This window comes from Miscanthus floridulus, chromosome 5 (assembly GCF_019320115.1).
Source record: "Miscanthus floridulus cultivar M001 chromosome 5, ASM1932011v1, whole genome shotgun sequence".
Taxonomy (NCBI): domain Eukaryota; kingdom Viridiplantae; phylum Streptophyta; class Magnoliopsida; order Poales; family Poaceae; genus Miscanthus; species Miscanthus floridulus.
This window is the reverse complement of record NC_089584.1, coordinates 50,859,215-50,874,165: the sequence shown is the minus strand read 5'-3', so window position 1 is coordinate 50,874,165 and position 14,951 is coordinate 50,859,215. Positions and strand designations below refer to the sequence as shown.

Sequence of the window (14,951 nt, the reverse complement as noted above, 5' to 3'; positions counted from 1 at the left end):
CTCAACTAAGGTATTTGAATTTCTGTTTGGTATCCAAGAAATATCTTAGACATCTGAAAATTACATCCAAATGAACATCTGATTCTCTTCGGTCGAACGATCAATCAAAAAAATATTCATATCATTTACACTTGTACTCATAGCCATGCCCCATTCTCTACCATTGTAACCGGTTGGACACGAGATCGAGGTGAGGTGACGGTGACCCAACCCTTAATGTCCTAGCTACGGATTTAAGTGGGCTTAGCCCAACAACTAACTTAGACTTAACTAGTAATATGTCCGGTACGTTGCAACGAGACCTACAACTTATTATGAGGTCACAATTGGACGATTCAGTGGCTTAGATATTTATTCAACAATCACACCATCTGGTCCACTACAGTCTTGGAATCAAACTTTCGTATTGTCGCTAGTCATATCTTCAATTCTTCAGGATCGAACTCCATACCTTCTAGCAAATGCACATATGCATTATAACGGCAGCTTGTTGCCCAACTACCTGGAACATAAAAAACGCACGGACGCACAGAAAGAAATACCGACACGGAACGAAGAGAGAAGGGGGGGGAAACCGTAGAAAACAAAACAAGAACTTACAAAAGGAGGCAGAGTCGACTTGGAAAAGATAAAATAAATAAATAAGCTGAGTCGGTGGCCAGACAGTAACGAAAGAAAAACAAACTGACACAATCACAAAATTGAGTCGAACACGGAAGAAACGGCCAAGAAAAACAAACTGAGTTGGATGATTTTCTTAAAAAAATTGAGTCGAACGGCCAAAAAATAGACAAAGTCGGATTAGATAGATCAGGACAGAAACTTTCCAAGCTTAAAAAACGAAAAGGACTCACGCGTAGGCTATGGGCACCACGACGTTCACGCGTTTGTACGCTCTATGGATACACGAAGAAACCAATTGTAATAAGATACAGATACAAATTTCTAGTCTTATTTTTTTTTATTTGGATTAGAATTTCTGTTTTAGGTTACTTAGAATCGGATGAATATATTTCGATTAGGTTCCAGACTATTTAGGTTACCTTAGGAAGCTCTACATATGTTGTATATAAAATAGGACAGGAGAGCATTTATGTAGCTAGTTAGGGGAGAGTCGGACAAAAATATAGGTGGAGAGAAATTTTTGTCTTTTTAATATTAGGTATAGATATAGATTTTGTGAGTTGTCATGGGTTACCTATAAAATAAAATTAGTTATGTCTATATATGGGTTTGCATGTTACCTCACTTGCATCTCTAGTCATAGCTACAATCACATCGTGTCTTCATTCCTTTGGTTCCTGCAGTTGTAGGCACTCAGTGTCAGATTCTGGAAGGAAAGAGCCATATGCCTATCGTTTTAGTTTGGATTTCTTAGCCAAATTGCAAAATCAGGCATTAGTCCTCCATCAATTATCGGAACAAACTTATAACACCAGTGTTATAGACTGGTTTACGCGCACATGATGTTGATGTGGTAGTGGTTATGTAGATGTGTTCACACGAACATAACGTGACGACTACTCATCAATAAATAAAGCAAAACAATGAAGGGACCCAAATGCCCATCACATATTCACTTTCTCCGTCATCCCCCTAAATCATATTCTTCCTCCTCTGCTCTCTCTCTCTCCGGCCAACCTCATATCTAGCTCTAAGAAGTTGTGAGCTCCAATGTATGCGGCATTGTATGCATAGTATTTTTGCTCGAAGTTCCATCCCAATCAGCTTGTTCGCTTGTTGGTTTCAGCCAGGGCTTATCAGCCATGTACAATATTTTTTTCTCAAAACAAATCAAGCACCAGCCGGCTTATCATCCCTAGAAATCAACCAGCGAACAGGCTGAATACCTCCTATCCTCGTCGTCCTCCGCTCCCTCGCCTCAGACACCTCCTCCTCTGAATCCAATGCCGCTGTAAAAGTCCCTCATGGATCGTTCTACCTCTATTACCTCTCACATGAATCACTCGTCCTTACCACCATGTCACAACATCAATTTCGGCTCGAGTTTCTACTTCATGCTACCCTCATGCGCCTCCTCTAACCTGGGCGACATCTAGGATTTAGACTACATCGTGCGCTTCTACCATGAGTCTACACAACCCTTCACTACCATGGCTCGTGTTCCAACGGATGTAGCATGCCCCTGATGCTTTCCTACTACTCGACGCCAGCTTGATGGCTACGATCAACCATTTAGGTCATATAGTTCGTGGAGCAGTTTAGTATGAACACACCGGGTCCCACAATGGCACATAGGCATCAAAGGTGGGGACGAGGCACATGGGAGATAGCAAGGGATGTCATTTCGGAGCTCGTAGACGCTGGGAGATTGAGGAGGGCCGAGACAGGGAGGACATACCACAGAGGAAAAAGGGAAGGGTACCAAGTACCAACATGTGGAGCTTCTCGTCGATGAGGATTTGGAGAGCGTAGGTGAGTCCCATCCAGCAATGTCCGTTTTCTTTTCTTATTTATTTTTGTTAATTTCTTATTATGTCCCACCTGGCAAAATAAACCGTTGCCATCTTGCCATTTCGTCGGGTGGACGGGACAAGAAGATATTTATAAAATGAGGTTCAGAAATTTTACAATGGTCGGAAAAAATATGAGCCACCCATTAGACGAGATCGGATGGTAGAAAAATAGGAGAAACCCAACTTAAAGCACTTGGAGGTACCGAATAGTTGAGAATAGTACCAGATTAAGTGGGGCCATATCTATTTTTTATTTTCCATTTTATTGTCGAATAAGGGTAAATTAGTCATTTTAGTGCGGTCATTTTAGTGCGGAGTCGGCTTGGACGTGTTTGACCGTGATTACAGTTTTTTTAGAATGGCCGTGATTACTGTTTTTTAGAAAACACCGTGATTACGGGTGATTCACCATGTGCGCAAATAGGGCTGGACAAAATACTCGCGGCTCGCTCAACTCATGTCCAGCTCGGCTTAGCTCATTTTAATTTTTTCACGAGCTAAGCTGGAAGTCTAGCTCGTTGTTTTAACGAGCCAGCTTGAGCCAGCTCGCGAGCTGCTCACCAGCTCAAACGAGCTAGGCCTATCAGCCCACGATCATAAATCCAAAAGATGATGATGCTGACCTAGAAGTGTACATCTATTCCATTGATATGTAATCCTTATTTTCAGCTGTTTTATATGAATGTTGATTTTATAATTGTTGTGGTACTTAAATAGTTGATTTATGAATTGTTTTCTAGGAAGAAGATGATGATGCTGATATTAAATTTAGTGGACTTTTCTAAGTCTAGTGGTGACAAGCAACTAATAAGTACAAATCAGTGTACAAATGAAATGGAATTTTTAAAGTTCTAAATTTTTAAAATTTGTATCATAACTTTTTAAAATTTTGCGCCTACTCTTCCATAACATGTCGCTTCCACGGAGCATAAATTGTGTACCACCTTGGACTTCGGTTTTTTTGCACCGTTATAGCTTTCGCTATTGCACCAGTTGTTTCAAGGGAGATATATAGATAGGGCCGGTACAATAAATTATAGTGGCTGGTTCGATTACAGATGTGGCACTTCGTCATGGAAACGACATGTGGATCCGCAATTACATGGGTACTGATACGACATGACTCCTGATCTTCACAACATAGGATCGTGAACAAGTTAACTAGCATCGAAGAAGCCAAGATAACTAGTGGAACCTACCAACTCAATGAAACCAACGTCTTTAATAGGCAACCTGGATCGAGGATTCGCTCAGCCTCACTCGCAAAGAACCAACCAGCATCATTGGTGTACCCTCCTTCGTGAACCTAAGCAATAAGTGCAGCCACAATGTACTTTACTCTAATTTTGACTATGTTTGGACCCCCCCTTATCTAAACTTCATAGCTCTAAAAACTTTAGAGCACTTTAACTCTAAAGTTTAGAGCTCTAAAGTTTATGTAACATGAAATATCGAAATCCTTTGGCGAGAGGTAGTCAATAACCCAAAATACATATAAAGTGATCCACCGTAAAAGTGAGCTCAAGTGTGCATGCATTAATCATACATGCATTAGGGTCTGTTTCGATCCTCTCCTCTAAACTTTAGAGCACTAAAAACTTAAGAGCACTTTAGCTCACTTTTGAGGTCTAAAACTCTAATACGATGTGAGCTAAAGTTTAGAGCTCACTTTAGACCACCTATTTAGAGCTTTAGCACTAAAGTTTATAGCATAGGATCCAAACAGACCTTAGACATGCATTGCCAAAATGTTCCAAAATAACAAAAATGTTCCAAAACTCCATATAGCTTTTCCTCGTACTAAACCCTTTATCAAATGCATATTTGTTATAAAACTCGAAGCCTTCATCTTCACTAGCAAACAATTTCCTTACAATTTCCTCGTACTCCAGTATAGAACTAAAATCGGCTATCTCTTCCTGTACATAGTTCAAAAAAAAATTAGAAGAGCACAAGTAGTCTCCATCCCTCTTCGTATTTCATAAATCCTACAACCAAATCGCATAATGCATAAGTAATCGATCAATACACCCCTAATTCTTACTGCATACATCTATAAGCTACATAAATTGAACTAAATCAAAGAAAAATCAAACAACAACTAGCTAACAAATTAGATAGCAGTAAAGAACAGTTAGGGTTAGGGATTTTGGGAAAACTTGTTAACACTAAGAGAAAGAAAATGCAGAGGGAAACAAGCTCTCACCATCTGCACCAAGGCCGCAAGGGGCAGCGAGGCTGGGGCCCGGGGCGCCGGCGGGCCTGGCCGGCTGTGGCTGGGGCCGGGGGACGGGAAGCCGGAGCGCGCCGGCCGCCTGCCACTGGGGCGGGCGCTCGCTGGGGAACGGGGCGCCGGGGCGGGCACTCGCAGGCAGTGACGGGGGCAGGGGAGCAACAGTCGCGCCGCCTCTAGTCCGTCGTGATCTAGACCGGCCGGGGAGGGGGGGGGGGGGGGGGGGGGGGGCAGTCTGGCGGCCGAGGGGGTGGAACGGCGGCGAGCGTGGCGTCCGGGGGACGGGGGCTGCGCTCGGTCTCCCCTCTTCCCGGTCGCGTACTCGCCGAAGGGGCGACGGGCGACGGGCGACGCGGAGACGAAGAGGTAGGTGTATTGGGCTGGGCTTAGGGTAATCAGCCCATGACGTCTAATTCCAGAAGGGCACACCCTCAATTACTAAAATACCCACAACAATATATTTCACATTTAATTACTTAGATAATTGAAGAAGATGAAAGTACTTGAAGATACCATGGTACTTTATCAACTATTGTAAAACATCTTAAATAAATTAAGACTTTTGAACCTTTGATCAGACCATGGCGGCACGCGAGTGCAAGACTGGTCTCATCTTGGTTTGCTCCAGAATTCCTCTCCCGGCCTCGCTCACAGCACAGGGCCACCTGCTCTGCGGGCACAAAGCACACGCTCAGCACTCCGCAGCTTGTCCAGAGCAGAGCACTGGACAACGGAGACGATCAATGCGGGAAGCAATCGGTGGTCCCCATCGGTCGGTACTCGGTAGAGGAGCATCGTCCGGCCAGTACAGCTAACAATGGTCCATAACTCCGTACGCCAATGTTGGCGCGCAAGGAACACGTGCTTGCTTTGGTTCCGCTACCTGTTTGAATCGAATGAATGTGAGGCATGTTTAAATCCATGGCGTAAAGATTAAGTGCCATGTTGGGTGTTGTATGGGATATTTGGATACTAATAAAAAGCAAATTATAGAATCCATCAGTAATACATGAGACGAATTTGTTAAGCCTAATTAATCTATCATTAGCATATATGTTACTATAACACCATATTATCAAATTATGAATTAATCAGGTTTAAAAAATTTGTCTCACAAATTAGTCGTAAACTGTATAATTAGTTATTTTTAATCTATATTTAATATTTTATGCATGGAAGTAAACTTTACGGGAGGAATAAATAAAGCCTCAGCAACGTTCTGTCGAAACAGTGGTAGCCCTGTCCTGACCCTCAAGTCATACCTGAACCTGAACCGCACTTACTCCGAAGCTGTTTCGATTTGACGGCGTGTTGGTTGCCTTGGGCCTGCCATTAAGGTTGTATTTAGTTGACGAAATTTAAAAATTTGATTACAGTAGTATTTTCGTTTTTATTGGGTAATTAGTGTTCAATTATGGATTAATTAGGCTCAAAACGTTCGTCTCGCGATTTCCAACCAAACTATGCAATTCGTATTTTTCATCTATATTTAATACTCCATGCACATATCGCAAGATTCGATGTAATAGCTACTGTAGCACTTTTTGGAAACTAAACACAGCCTGAGAACAGCTATCTGAGGGTTGTACTCAGTCTCTGCCTCTGGCGTACTACTCCCTCTGTCTTGCCAAACATAAATCGCGTCGTCACATTGTCAGTATCCAGTATTTACCAACCATCAGCGACCGATGCATCTTCTTTCTTTCTTCTTCCTCAGCCTCTTTTTCTCGCTCAGCATCTCTATATTTCCATTGATACACCAGCTTTAGGGAGGCTGGAGCCCCCTAACCCTCTGTAGATCCGCCCCTACCTAAGACGTCATTTGATGTACTAAAAACACTTTGGCACCTTCAGCCTGTAATTTACAGTTGATCCACATCCTGCTCATCGTCAATAAACTTACTCATCTCTGTATTCTTTACCCACCAGCACGCATATACGATTTTAAATATGCCGCCCCCGGCCTGCATTTTCTTGTTCATGACACAACACCACAAACTTACTGAAACTAACTGAAATGAAACAGCTCAAATCCTTTATTATTTGACCTTTATTCCAGAATGAGGAGGGATGGCGTCTCCTTTTGATCACCCATCCCTCACAAAAGGGGCAACATCAAATTACATACAAAAACCAAAAGGGGGAGAACATAAAAAAGACAGAGAGAAAAGGACAGAGAAAAAGATGTGCGGGGGAGTGAGATCAACAGACTTCTGATTATGGAGCCTACCACAAATCACATAGCAGATATGGCTGACATCGAGATCTACGGGTACGGCGAAAACAGAGGAGAACAAGAGGATCAATGGAGTGATTAGGTTGGCACTAATAATCCACACCTATCACAAGATGACACAATCCTGAGATAGGCCCCCTCCCTCCCTATCTCATACAGGTGTGAGAAACTTTGGACTGGAATCGTTGGGTAGTGACTGTGCAGGAGGGGGGGGGGGGGGGGGGGGGGGGGGGGGGTCTGTGTATGTACATTGTTGATTTGGTGTTGCAGGGTTCTTAGCCATGTAGCAATGTGGACGTGGGCGAAGAAGATAGGGTCATCAGCAGAAAAGCAGCCTCCTCCACTCCCATTAGGAGCCTCCGTTTCTGCACCACCTGCAAGTTGCTGCTCCCGCTGCTACTGCTGTTGCTAGAGCTGTCTTTTACTTCAGTCTTTGCCTCACCACTATTTTGTTGTTGTTGCTGCTGCTTGTGGTCTAGGCCAAGCTCTTGCCTCCTCTTCTTTCGGTACCGAATCCCGCAAGCGTTGCAAAGTGACTGCCAACAAAATTGAAACGAGTTAAGAAAAAAAAAAGACTGCATTCGATTTGTTTTCAGGGCATAGAGTGAAATTAAGCATCAAGTTTATTTTTTCCAAAACAATTCTCTTGGTTATTTTATTATCCTAAGAAAAGTGTAATAAGTCATGTCTTGGTGTGCAATTCTGGTCAGCGGAAACACGTTTGTAAAAGTGGAGGACAGAAATGAAAAATTATCAAGCTACTAGGAGAATCAAAGTGGATAAAGTATCTTTCTCCCGGCACGCCATTGGCTCGGTGGTTAGCACTGTTGGAAGGAACAGCTCACCAAACCACCAAGTTGCAGTCCAATTGAATAGAGAGAAATATCAACAAGACAAGTCGTATTAGCAATAGATCACCAAAACCCAACTCACCATTCCCTGTCCCAAATCATATCAAACGTCTTGTAACTACAGATTGCGACGAACATTTTTGTTATCCCTATTTTCAGTTGCTAAAATACTGCCATATCATGAAAATAAAAGCAATATTACCATGAAAAATGAATAGAGCAGGTTTCATTTATCTCAATTGCAAATAGTTCCTCAATTGCCAAGTCCACTTCAAACATTTGGCCGCAAGAGTAAGAGGAAACTTCGCTGAATAGACCCTCAAAAAGCATGCTTGTCTCAGTGTGACAGCTCTCGATGATGGTACTGTCAACCTGTTGCATAAGGAATTCAAAAACTGGAAGACCCTGGGCCCACAGGTTAGATTTGGTGGAATGTGGCTCGATCGTCCTTAGCTAGCTGTCTCTGATTAGAACACATTGCTAAGAGCGCACCAATTTGACTTGGTCTTTGGTGCCTCGATTGCATCGTACCGTTTTATGGTTGACCGAATTTCAATTCAGCATTCACTACACGAGATCAGCAGATCATCGTGCATCCAGCTTTTAGGCTTTAGCCAAACATAATCCCATCCATACTGGTACCAAGTTGTTGAGAGTAACATGTACCTTTCCTATTGATTATAACGTATTCTTAAAAAGAAGCAGTTCATAAGCACATCCGAGAAGGACTGTATATACCCCTACTAAGCGGGCTGGATTGATAGCACAAATTTTTCAGAAGTTTATAAGTAGATGATCACATATATCGTATCCTATAGCACAAACAGGAAAAACGAGTAGTATTTGCAGGACTATTGGAGTCGTGTGTATATATAGCTAGGTTGATCAAGATCAGCAGCGAATCCAGCGACCAGGAATCCCCAATCTGGTGGAACCTTATCCTGACGAAGGCTATAGAGCCTGGCGAACGAGGAGGGAGGGCGATCATGAGCTTACCCCGGTCGGGCCGCTGCGCCACATGGGCGTGGTGGTGGCGTGACATTCGACGCAGCTCCTGGCGCCTTTCTCCGGCACCACGATCCCATCGATCTGCACCGACGGGTCGCAGGAAGCAGAGGAGAGATCAGAGAGCATGGCGGCAAAGGAGAGAGCGGAGACGAGAGCCAACGGATGTACCTTGCTGCGATCGGCGGAGCCCATCGGCGTCGGCGCCGGCGCCGGCGGCAACAGACGACAGCCCCGATCCGTGGCCGGGGTTGGCGACAGGATTGCTTGGAGAATTTTGGTTTTCGGGCGGCGTGCGTGGTCTGGTCTGTTTCTTAGATAGAAGAGAAGCGTGTCGTAGAGAGTAGAGAGCAGTTACGGGGAAGGGAAGGGGGATGTGTTTGTGTGGGAGAGAAATGAGCGAATTCTGCTGAGCCTGGGTCGGAACTCGGAATGGGGACAGGAGGGAGGCTTTTCCTACGCATGTATCACGTATGCGAGTGGGAGATAAGCCGAGGAGGTGACGTGGCCTTTGCGGCTGCCTGGGAAAGACTTTTTGCTTGTAGCGGCAGCGGGACGTGTTTGATTGGCTGGACTAGGCTTACCAGCCCAGCCTGGGTAGTCGAAGGCAATCTCAGGCGGTGTAACTGGTCTGCCTGAATGCAGTAAGGGCTGGCTGAGTGTGAGACTGTGTTTATTTGCCTGTACCCTGCATTACAAATATATGAGTACCCTGCATTACAAATATGGTAGTCTTACCATCACACCTTCTTCTTCTTCACCTCATTGTCACTTCATCGAACACCTCACTGGCATGGCATGAGTTCCATGACCCGAGCACGTCCACCTCCGCGTCCACCTGCCGGACCCGCTCCTTGAGCTCCAGCTGTGCCTCCGCCTCCTCACCCGCCGCGCAGACCGCCTGCACGCACCAGCTCCAGCCCTGGATCTCGCCGCGGGCGCACGTGGCAATGGCCGTCCTAGACTCGCCGCGGGGGGGCAAAGGCCGCGTCGGCCTTCCTGCTCGAGCTAGGCAAGCAGGTGGTGGTGCCGCTGCAGCGGGTGCTCCGTCTCCGCCTGCAAGAGCGGTGCCGGCACCAACGACTACCTCATCGAGATCCAAAACACCATCTCCGAAGGTGAGGCTGAGCGCCGGCGCCAGCGACTACCTCATCGAGATCCAAACCGCAGAGGATGAAGGCGCAGGCAGAGGGGAAGGGGGCCACGTGGAGGAGGGAGTTGGCGGAGGTGCGGGAGGAGAGGAGGACAGCGTGGGCGTCGCGGTGGTAAGCGAAGGGAGGTGACAAAATCAACACTAACCGATTTTTTTTATAATTTAGTCCTTTTTTGAAAGTTTCTCACAAATAGACCCCTGACGAAAAGAATTCAGAAAATGGACCCTTAGCTCGGCTCCATTGATGTTGTCGCCGAGCTAACACATCTCGGCGCCAGCGTCCCTGGCGCCGAGGTCCTGGGCTCGGTGGATGACATGGCAGGAGCTCGACGCCATATATCTTGACGCCGAGCTCGGCGCCTACCTATGCCCCCACGCCTCTCTTCCTCTCCCTTTCTTGCCCGGGCACAGCCGAGCCGAGGTTTGTCGCCGCCGCCGCCGCCGCCTCCACCGGTCGCCCTCACCCGCGCCACTGCCGCCGCGCCAGCTACTGCGCCACCGCGTGTGCTCGCGTGCCCGCGCCCACGCCCCGAGGCCGCCTAGCGCCACCGCAGCCGCCCCGAGACCGTCCCGCGCCTCGCCGCCGCCGCCGCCGCGCCCTGATCCCCTCACCGGTTCCTGCTCCCGCGCCGCGTCCTCTCCTCGCCTTGGCCTCTCCCCGCCTTGCTGGCCTCGGCCGCGACCGCCGTGCCTCCCGCGCCCGTCGAGCCGGACTCGCCGCGCGAAGCCCCGGGCATCCCGCGCCCGCCATGCGCCGCCACTGTCGTCGGCCATGCCACCGCCGACCCCGCCACCTGCAGCGGCCGACCGTGCCACCACCGGCTGAAAGGTCCTTGTTTGGTTTTAGTAATTGAGTGATAACCTAGGTGGACTAATTGTGTTTATGTGAGATACACAGGTAATTAGTCCACAGGTACATGTGTGTGAGCAACATATGCCATGAAGGTGAAAATGGCTTGGAGATGTTGCAAAGCTCACACATGTGATGATGAAGGAGCTTAAATGTACATGAGACATGACATTGAGTCATGTGATCAAGGTGGAGAAGATCAAGACAAGACTTGGCTTGATGGACCGGTTGCAAGCGTGAAGGGCAAGTTGAAGGCTTTGGAGTGATGGACCGCGTGGCGGTGAAGCTTGAGCAAGACTTGGCACCGATGGACGATGGCAATGGTGAAGAGCAAGTAAAGTCAAGATCGATGAACCAATATGATCACGTGATGATATGAAGTGGATCATATCATTGTTGATCGTGTTGGTGCATGTGTTGCATCGACGTTGGAGGAGATGGAATGGAATGCGCAAGGCAAAGGTATAACCTAGGGCATTTCATTTCACCGGTCATAGGTGTGTAGAGAAGTTTATGACCGGGTTTAGGATAGATGGCCGTACTATCAAGAGGGGCAAACTTGTTTGCATATCGATCATCTAGTGCCACTCGAGTGATCTAACTTTGCATCGTCGCTAGGATCGAGTGGCGTGGCAAGTTGAGTGGCTAACATCCTTTGGGAAATGATTGTGAAAAGCTAACACACATACACATGGTGGTGTACACTTGATGATGTTGGCACAAGTAGGTGGTGTTTGCATATTCGGCGCTTTTGGGAAAATGGAATGCCTATTTTCTATTGCGCCGGATGCAAGTTCTTATGGTTGGCACATTGGAGCAAGGGTGAAGAAGTTAGAAGTGAAAACGAGTTGATCGCGAAGACGCTGGCGTCGGTCAACTGACCGGACGCTGGGTCTAAAAGCACCAAACGCTGGCAGGCTGTGTCCGGTCAGGCTGACGTACGGTGACGCAGAAGCTGGAGTGTGACCGGACGCTGGGCTCCGTCCGATCAAGTGTGACCGGACACGTCCGGTCGAGGTCGGTACCTTACTAGAAACGACCGGACGCTGGGGGTTCAGCGTCCGGTCAGTTGAAGCTGCTGCGTCTGGTCAGGTCAAGTGACCGTTGGAACCGGGACACGTGGCTGTCTGCGGGCGACCGGACGCTGAGGTCCAGCGTCCGGTCAACACGACCGGAGCGTCCGGTCGGCCCGATTTTCGCTCAGTGAAGGGGTAATGGCTAGTTTAGCCCTTGGGGCTATAAATAGAAGTGGCCTTCGACCATGGCTGGTGCTGAGCACCTTGGGGACTTTGTGTCCATGCTTGAGAGTGCTTAGGAGCCCTCCATCTCACACATACTTGATAGAGATCATTTGATTGTGTGAGTGAGCGATTCTAGTGCGATTGCATCGTGAGGTTGCATCGAGTGGCACTAGGTGATCGAGTTGCAAGCCGGTGGTGCTTGTTACTCTTGGAGGTTGCCACCTCCTAGACGGCTTGGTGGTGGTCTCCGTCGAAGCGCGCAAGAAGCTTGTGCGGCGCTCCGGAGAAGTGCTTGTGAGGGGCATTGTGCTCGCCCCGCGGGAGCCGCGAAGAGCAACTCTAGTAAAGCGTGTCATTGAGCTACTCTCACTCAAGGGGTAGGTTCTTGCGGCGCCCGACGTGCGGGCTTAGCGGGTGATGCTAATTAGCCGCCGAACCACCAAGTGAGCGGTCGACACAACGGGGACTAGCGTGTTGGCAAACACGTGAACCTCGGGAGAAAAATCATCGTGTCAACCTTGTTCTTCCCGTTGGTTTGCATCCCCATTACACAAGCTTGCAATTACTTTTATACATATTAAGCTTATGTAGTTGCTCTTGTAATTAGATAGCTTGTGTAGCTTGCTAATTACCTTCTTGCTTGTGTAGCATAGAAGTAGCTCCCTTGCGTGGCTAATTTGGTTTTAGTAACCTTGTTAGTCACATTGCTTAGTTTGTGTAGCTAAGTTTTTGCGCTCTTTAATTAGGCATTGGTTGCCTTGTTATTGAGCATTGCTAGTGAGCTTAGTTAGCTTTGTGCTCTTGCTTACTAGCATGTGTAGGAGCTCCCTTGTTGCTTAAAGTACTAGTGACATAGGTTTGTGTAACCTTGCTCCTAGAATTGGTTAGGTGAGCTCTAGCTAGCCCGGCACCTTTGTTGCTTGATTAGTATCTTTGGAAGGTGCTAGAGAACATAGATAGAGGGGTGTAGTCTTAGCTAGACCGATAGTTATAATTCCGCACTTGTTTCGGTAAGCCGACGCGATTAATTTTAGAAAAGACTATTCACCCCCCTCTAGTCCGCTATCTCGACCCTTCACCAGCCCGGATCGTCGGCTTGACCCACGCCCATCGTCTGCTGTGACTCCATCGACGTCCGTGGATCAGTCGTTTGAAAGGTAAAAATTATGAATATGCAATGTACGTACTTAGTTAGCATTTGTTATTTAGTAGTTAATGTGATCTAGTGAGATATATATGTAGATAGATAGAAACATAGATACGTAGGTACATAGATATAGTTAGATAGCTACTTAGATATGTAGTTACATATTTAGTTAACTAAATATGATCTAGCTATTTAGTGAGTACACTGTATATATATACGTAGTTATTATCTTATTTACTTAGTTTGTAGTTAGAAAGTACTTGTTAGGTACTATCTATCGTCTAATTTGGACTAAAGGACATGTGTTTCGTTATGTGTTTGAACTAGATGGACAACCTAGTGACCATATATCATGGAGGCACCGTTGAAAGCGATCGCTATGGATATGTTGAGTTTATTGATATGCAAAGCGTGCCTGTGCTATTCAATGATAGGCCTTCATTTAGTGAGATGGTTGCAAGAGCTCGGGAGGAGCTGTATTGCCTTGGAGATGATGGCATTGCAGTTGATGGTGTACTACACCTAGGTTGTCCTCCCAACATCTTCAGGCGAATGATCTCAATTGGTTATGCAGAATAGTGGGAGAACTATGTGAGATCGGCTATGAAGAGCCAGCTGCAATGTTTGGACGTGGTTGTGTGTCGGGTGTTAGTTGATACCATCCCTCATGGGTTTACCCCAGCAATGGATCAGCAGGCACACATCGACCCTCCCATTCCTGAACCTTATCTGTATGTGGAGATTGCACCTACGGTTCTCGATGCTCAATCTGCCCCGAATGCGGTAGTTGGAGATGGTTGTCAGACTCATGTTTCCATGGCAGATCCTCCTTATGAGATTCCTTTGACACAGAATAATCCGAGTAAGTGTCTTAACCGCATGGTTTTTGGGAGCTTACCCCGTTTCTTACATCTATTTCTTTCATTCTTTCCTCATTTCTCTACTTATCGTGAAGGAGACATTCCTGAGAATGTGGATGTGCCCCCTGTTGCTGCGTAAGTGAACTTTGGAGATGGATTCCGTGGCTCCAATAGTGTTGAAATTATGCATGAATCAGAGCCATATGAGATGGCTAGGGCTCTTGATTCTAATGATGATCGCCCTGTTGGAGAGCTGACGGAGAGTGATGTTGAGATGATGAGGTGTATCTTTCCCGGCCGCCATGATCCTAGAGTTCATGAGTTCAGCGATCTTGCTCATTCCGATCAGGCGTTTGCAGAAGGACGTGATGATGAGCTCCTAGAAGCTCCTGAGGCCGATCCTAACATGGTAATTGAGAATGGGAGGGTGTTCAATGACCTCCCTACTTTGAAGAGGTGGTTGCAAGCTTTTGCAGTGATACGAAAGAGACCTTATAAGGTATTGCATTCATATACGGAGTGCCATTACACAGTTGTGTGTGACAAGGGACGCTGCCCATGGAGGGTTTGTGCAAGGAAGCAACAGGTAACCAGAAAATGGAAGATCACAAAAGTTATCGGGCCACACAATTGTGCTGACCATGAGCTGACACTGAGGCATCGGTAGTTGACATCTACCCTTATTACCAAGCGGTTGATGGGAATTTTGCAGGGAGAACCCAACATGAAGGTGAGGATAATTATCAGGACCGTTGAGGTGTTGTATGGAGGTTATGTGATAACTTATGGTAAAGCATGGAGGGCTAAGCAGCGAGTATGGAAGATGATACATGGGGACTGGGAGGATGGGTATGAGCAACTGCCCGTTCTTTTCAATGCAATCAAAGCGGTGAATCCA

General features: G+C 46.8%; 1 protein-coding gene across 1 annotated transcript; it reads right to left on the bottom strand.

Moving 5' to 3' along the window:
* Nucleotides 1-6,719: 6,719 nt before the first annotated feature.
* LOC136452164 (GATA transcription factor 23-like) lies at nucleotides 6,720-9,192 on the bottom strand. Its single transcript, XM_066452806.1, has 3 exons — nucleotides 8,974-9,192; nucleotides 8,794-8,886; nucleotides 6,720-7,482 (listed from the first exon to the last, which is right to left on the bottom strand). The coding sequence occupies exons 1-3, from the start codon at nucleotides 8,995-8,997 to the stop codon at nucleotides 7,222-7,224; spliced, it is 378 nt and encodes a 125-aa protein (XP_066308903.1). The 5' UTR covers nucleotides 8,998-9,192; the 3' UTR covers nucleotides 6,720-7,221.
* Between the last annotated feature and the right edge of the window lie 5,759 nt (nucleotides 9,193-14,951).

Bases quoted from the DNA above. Each gene is read 5' to 3' on its own strand.
- LOC136452164 (XM_066452806.1), bottom strand. From the start codon at position 8,997: ATGGGCTCCGCCGATCGCAGCAAG. The intron at 8,887-8,973 runs GTACATCCGTTG...CCGTCGGTGCAG, and splicing joins GCTCCGCCGATCGCAGCAAG to ATCGATGGGATCGTGGTGCC. The intron at 7,483-8,793 runs GTAAGCTCATGA...TTTTGTTGGCAG, and splicing joins GGCGCAGCGGCCCGACCGGG to TCACTTTGCAACGCTTGCGG.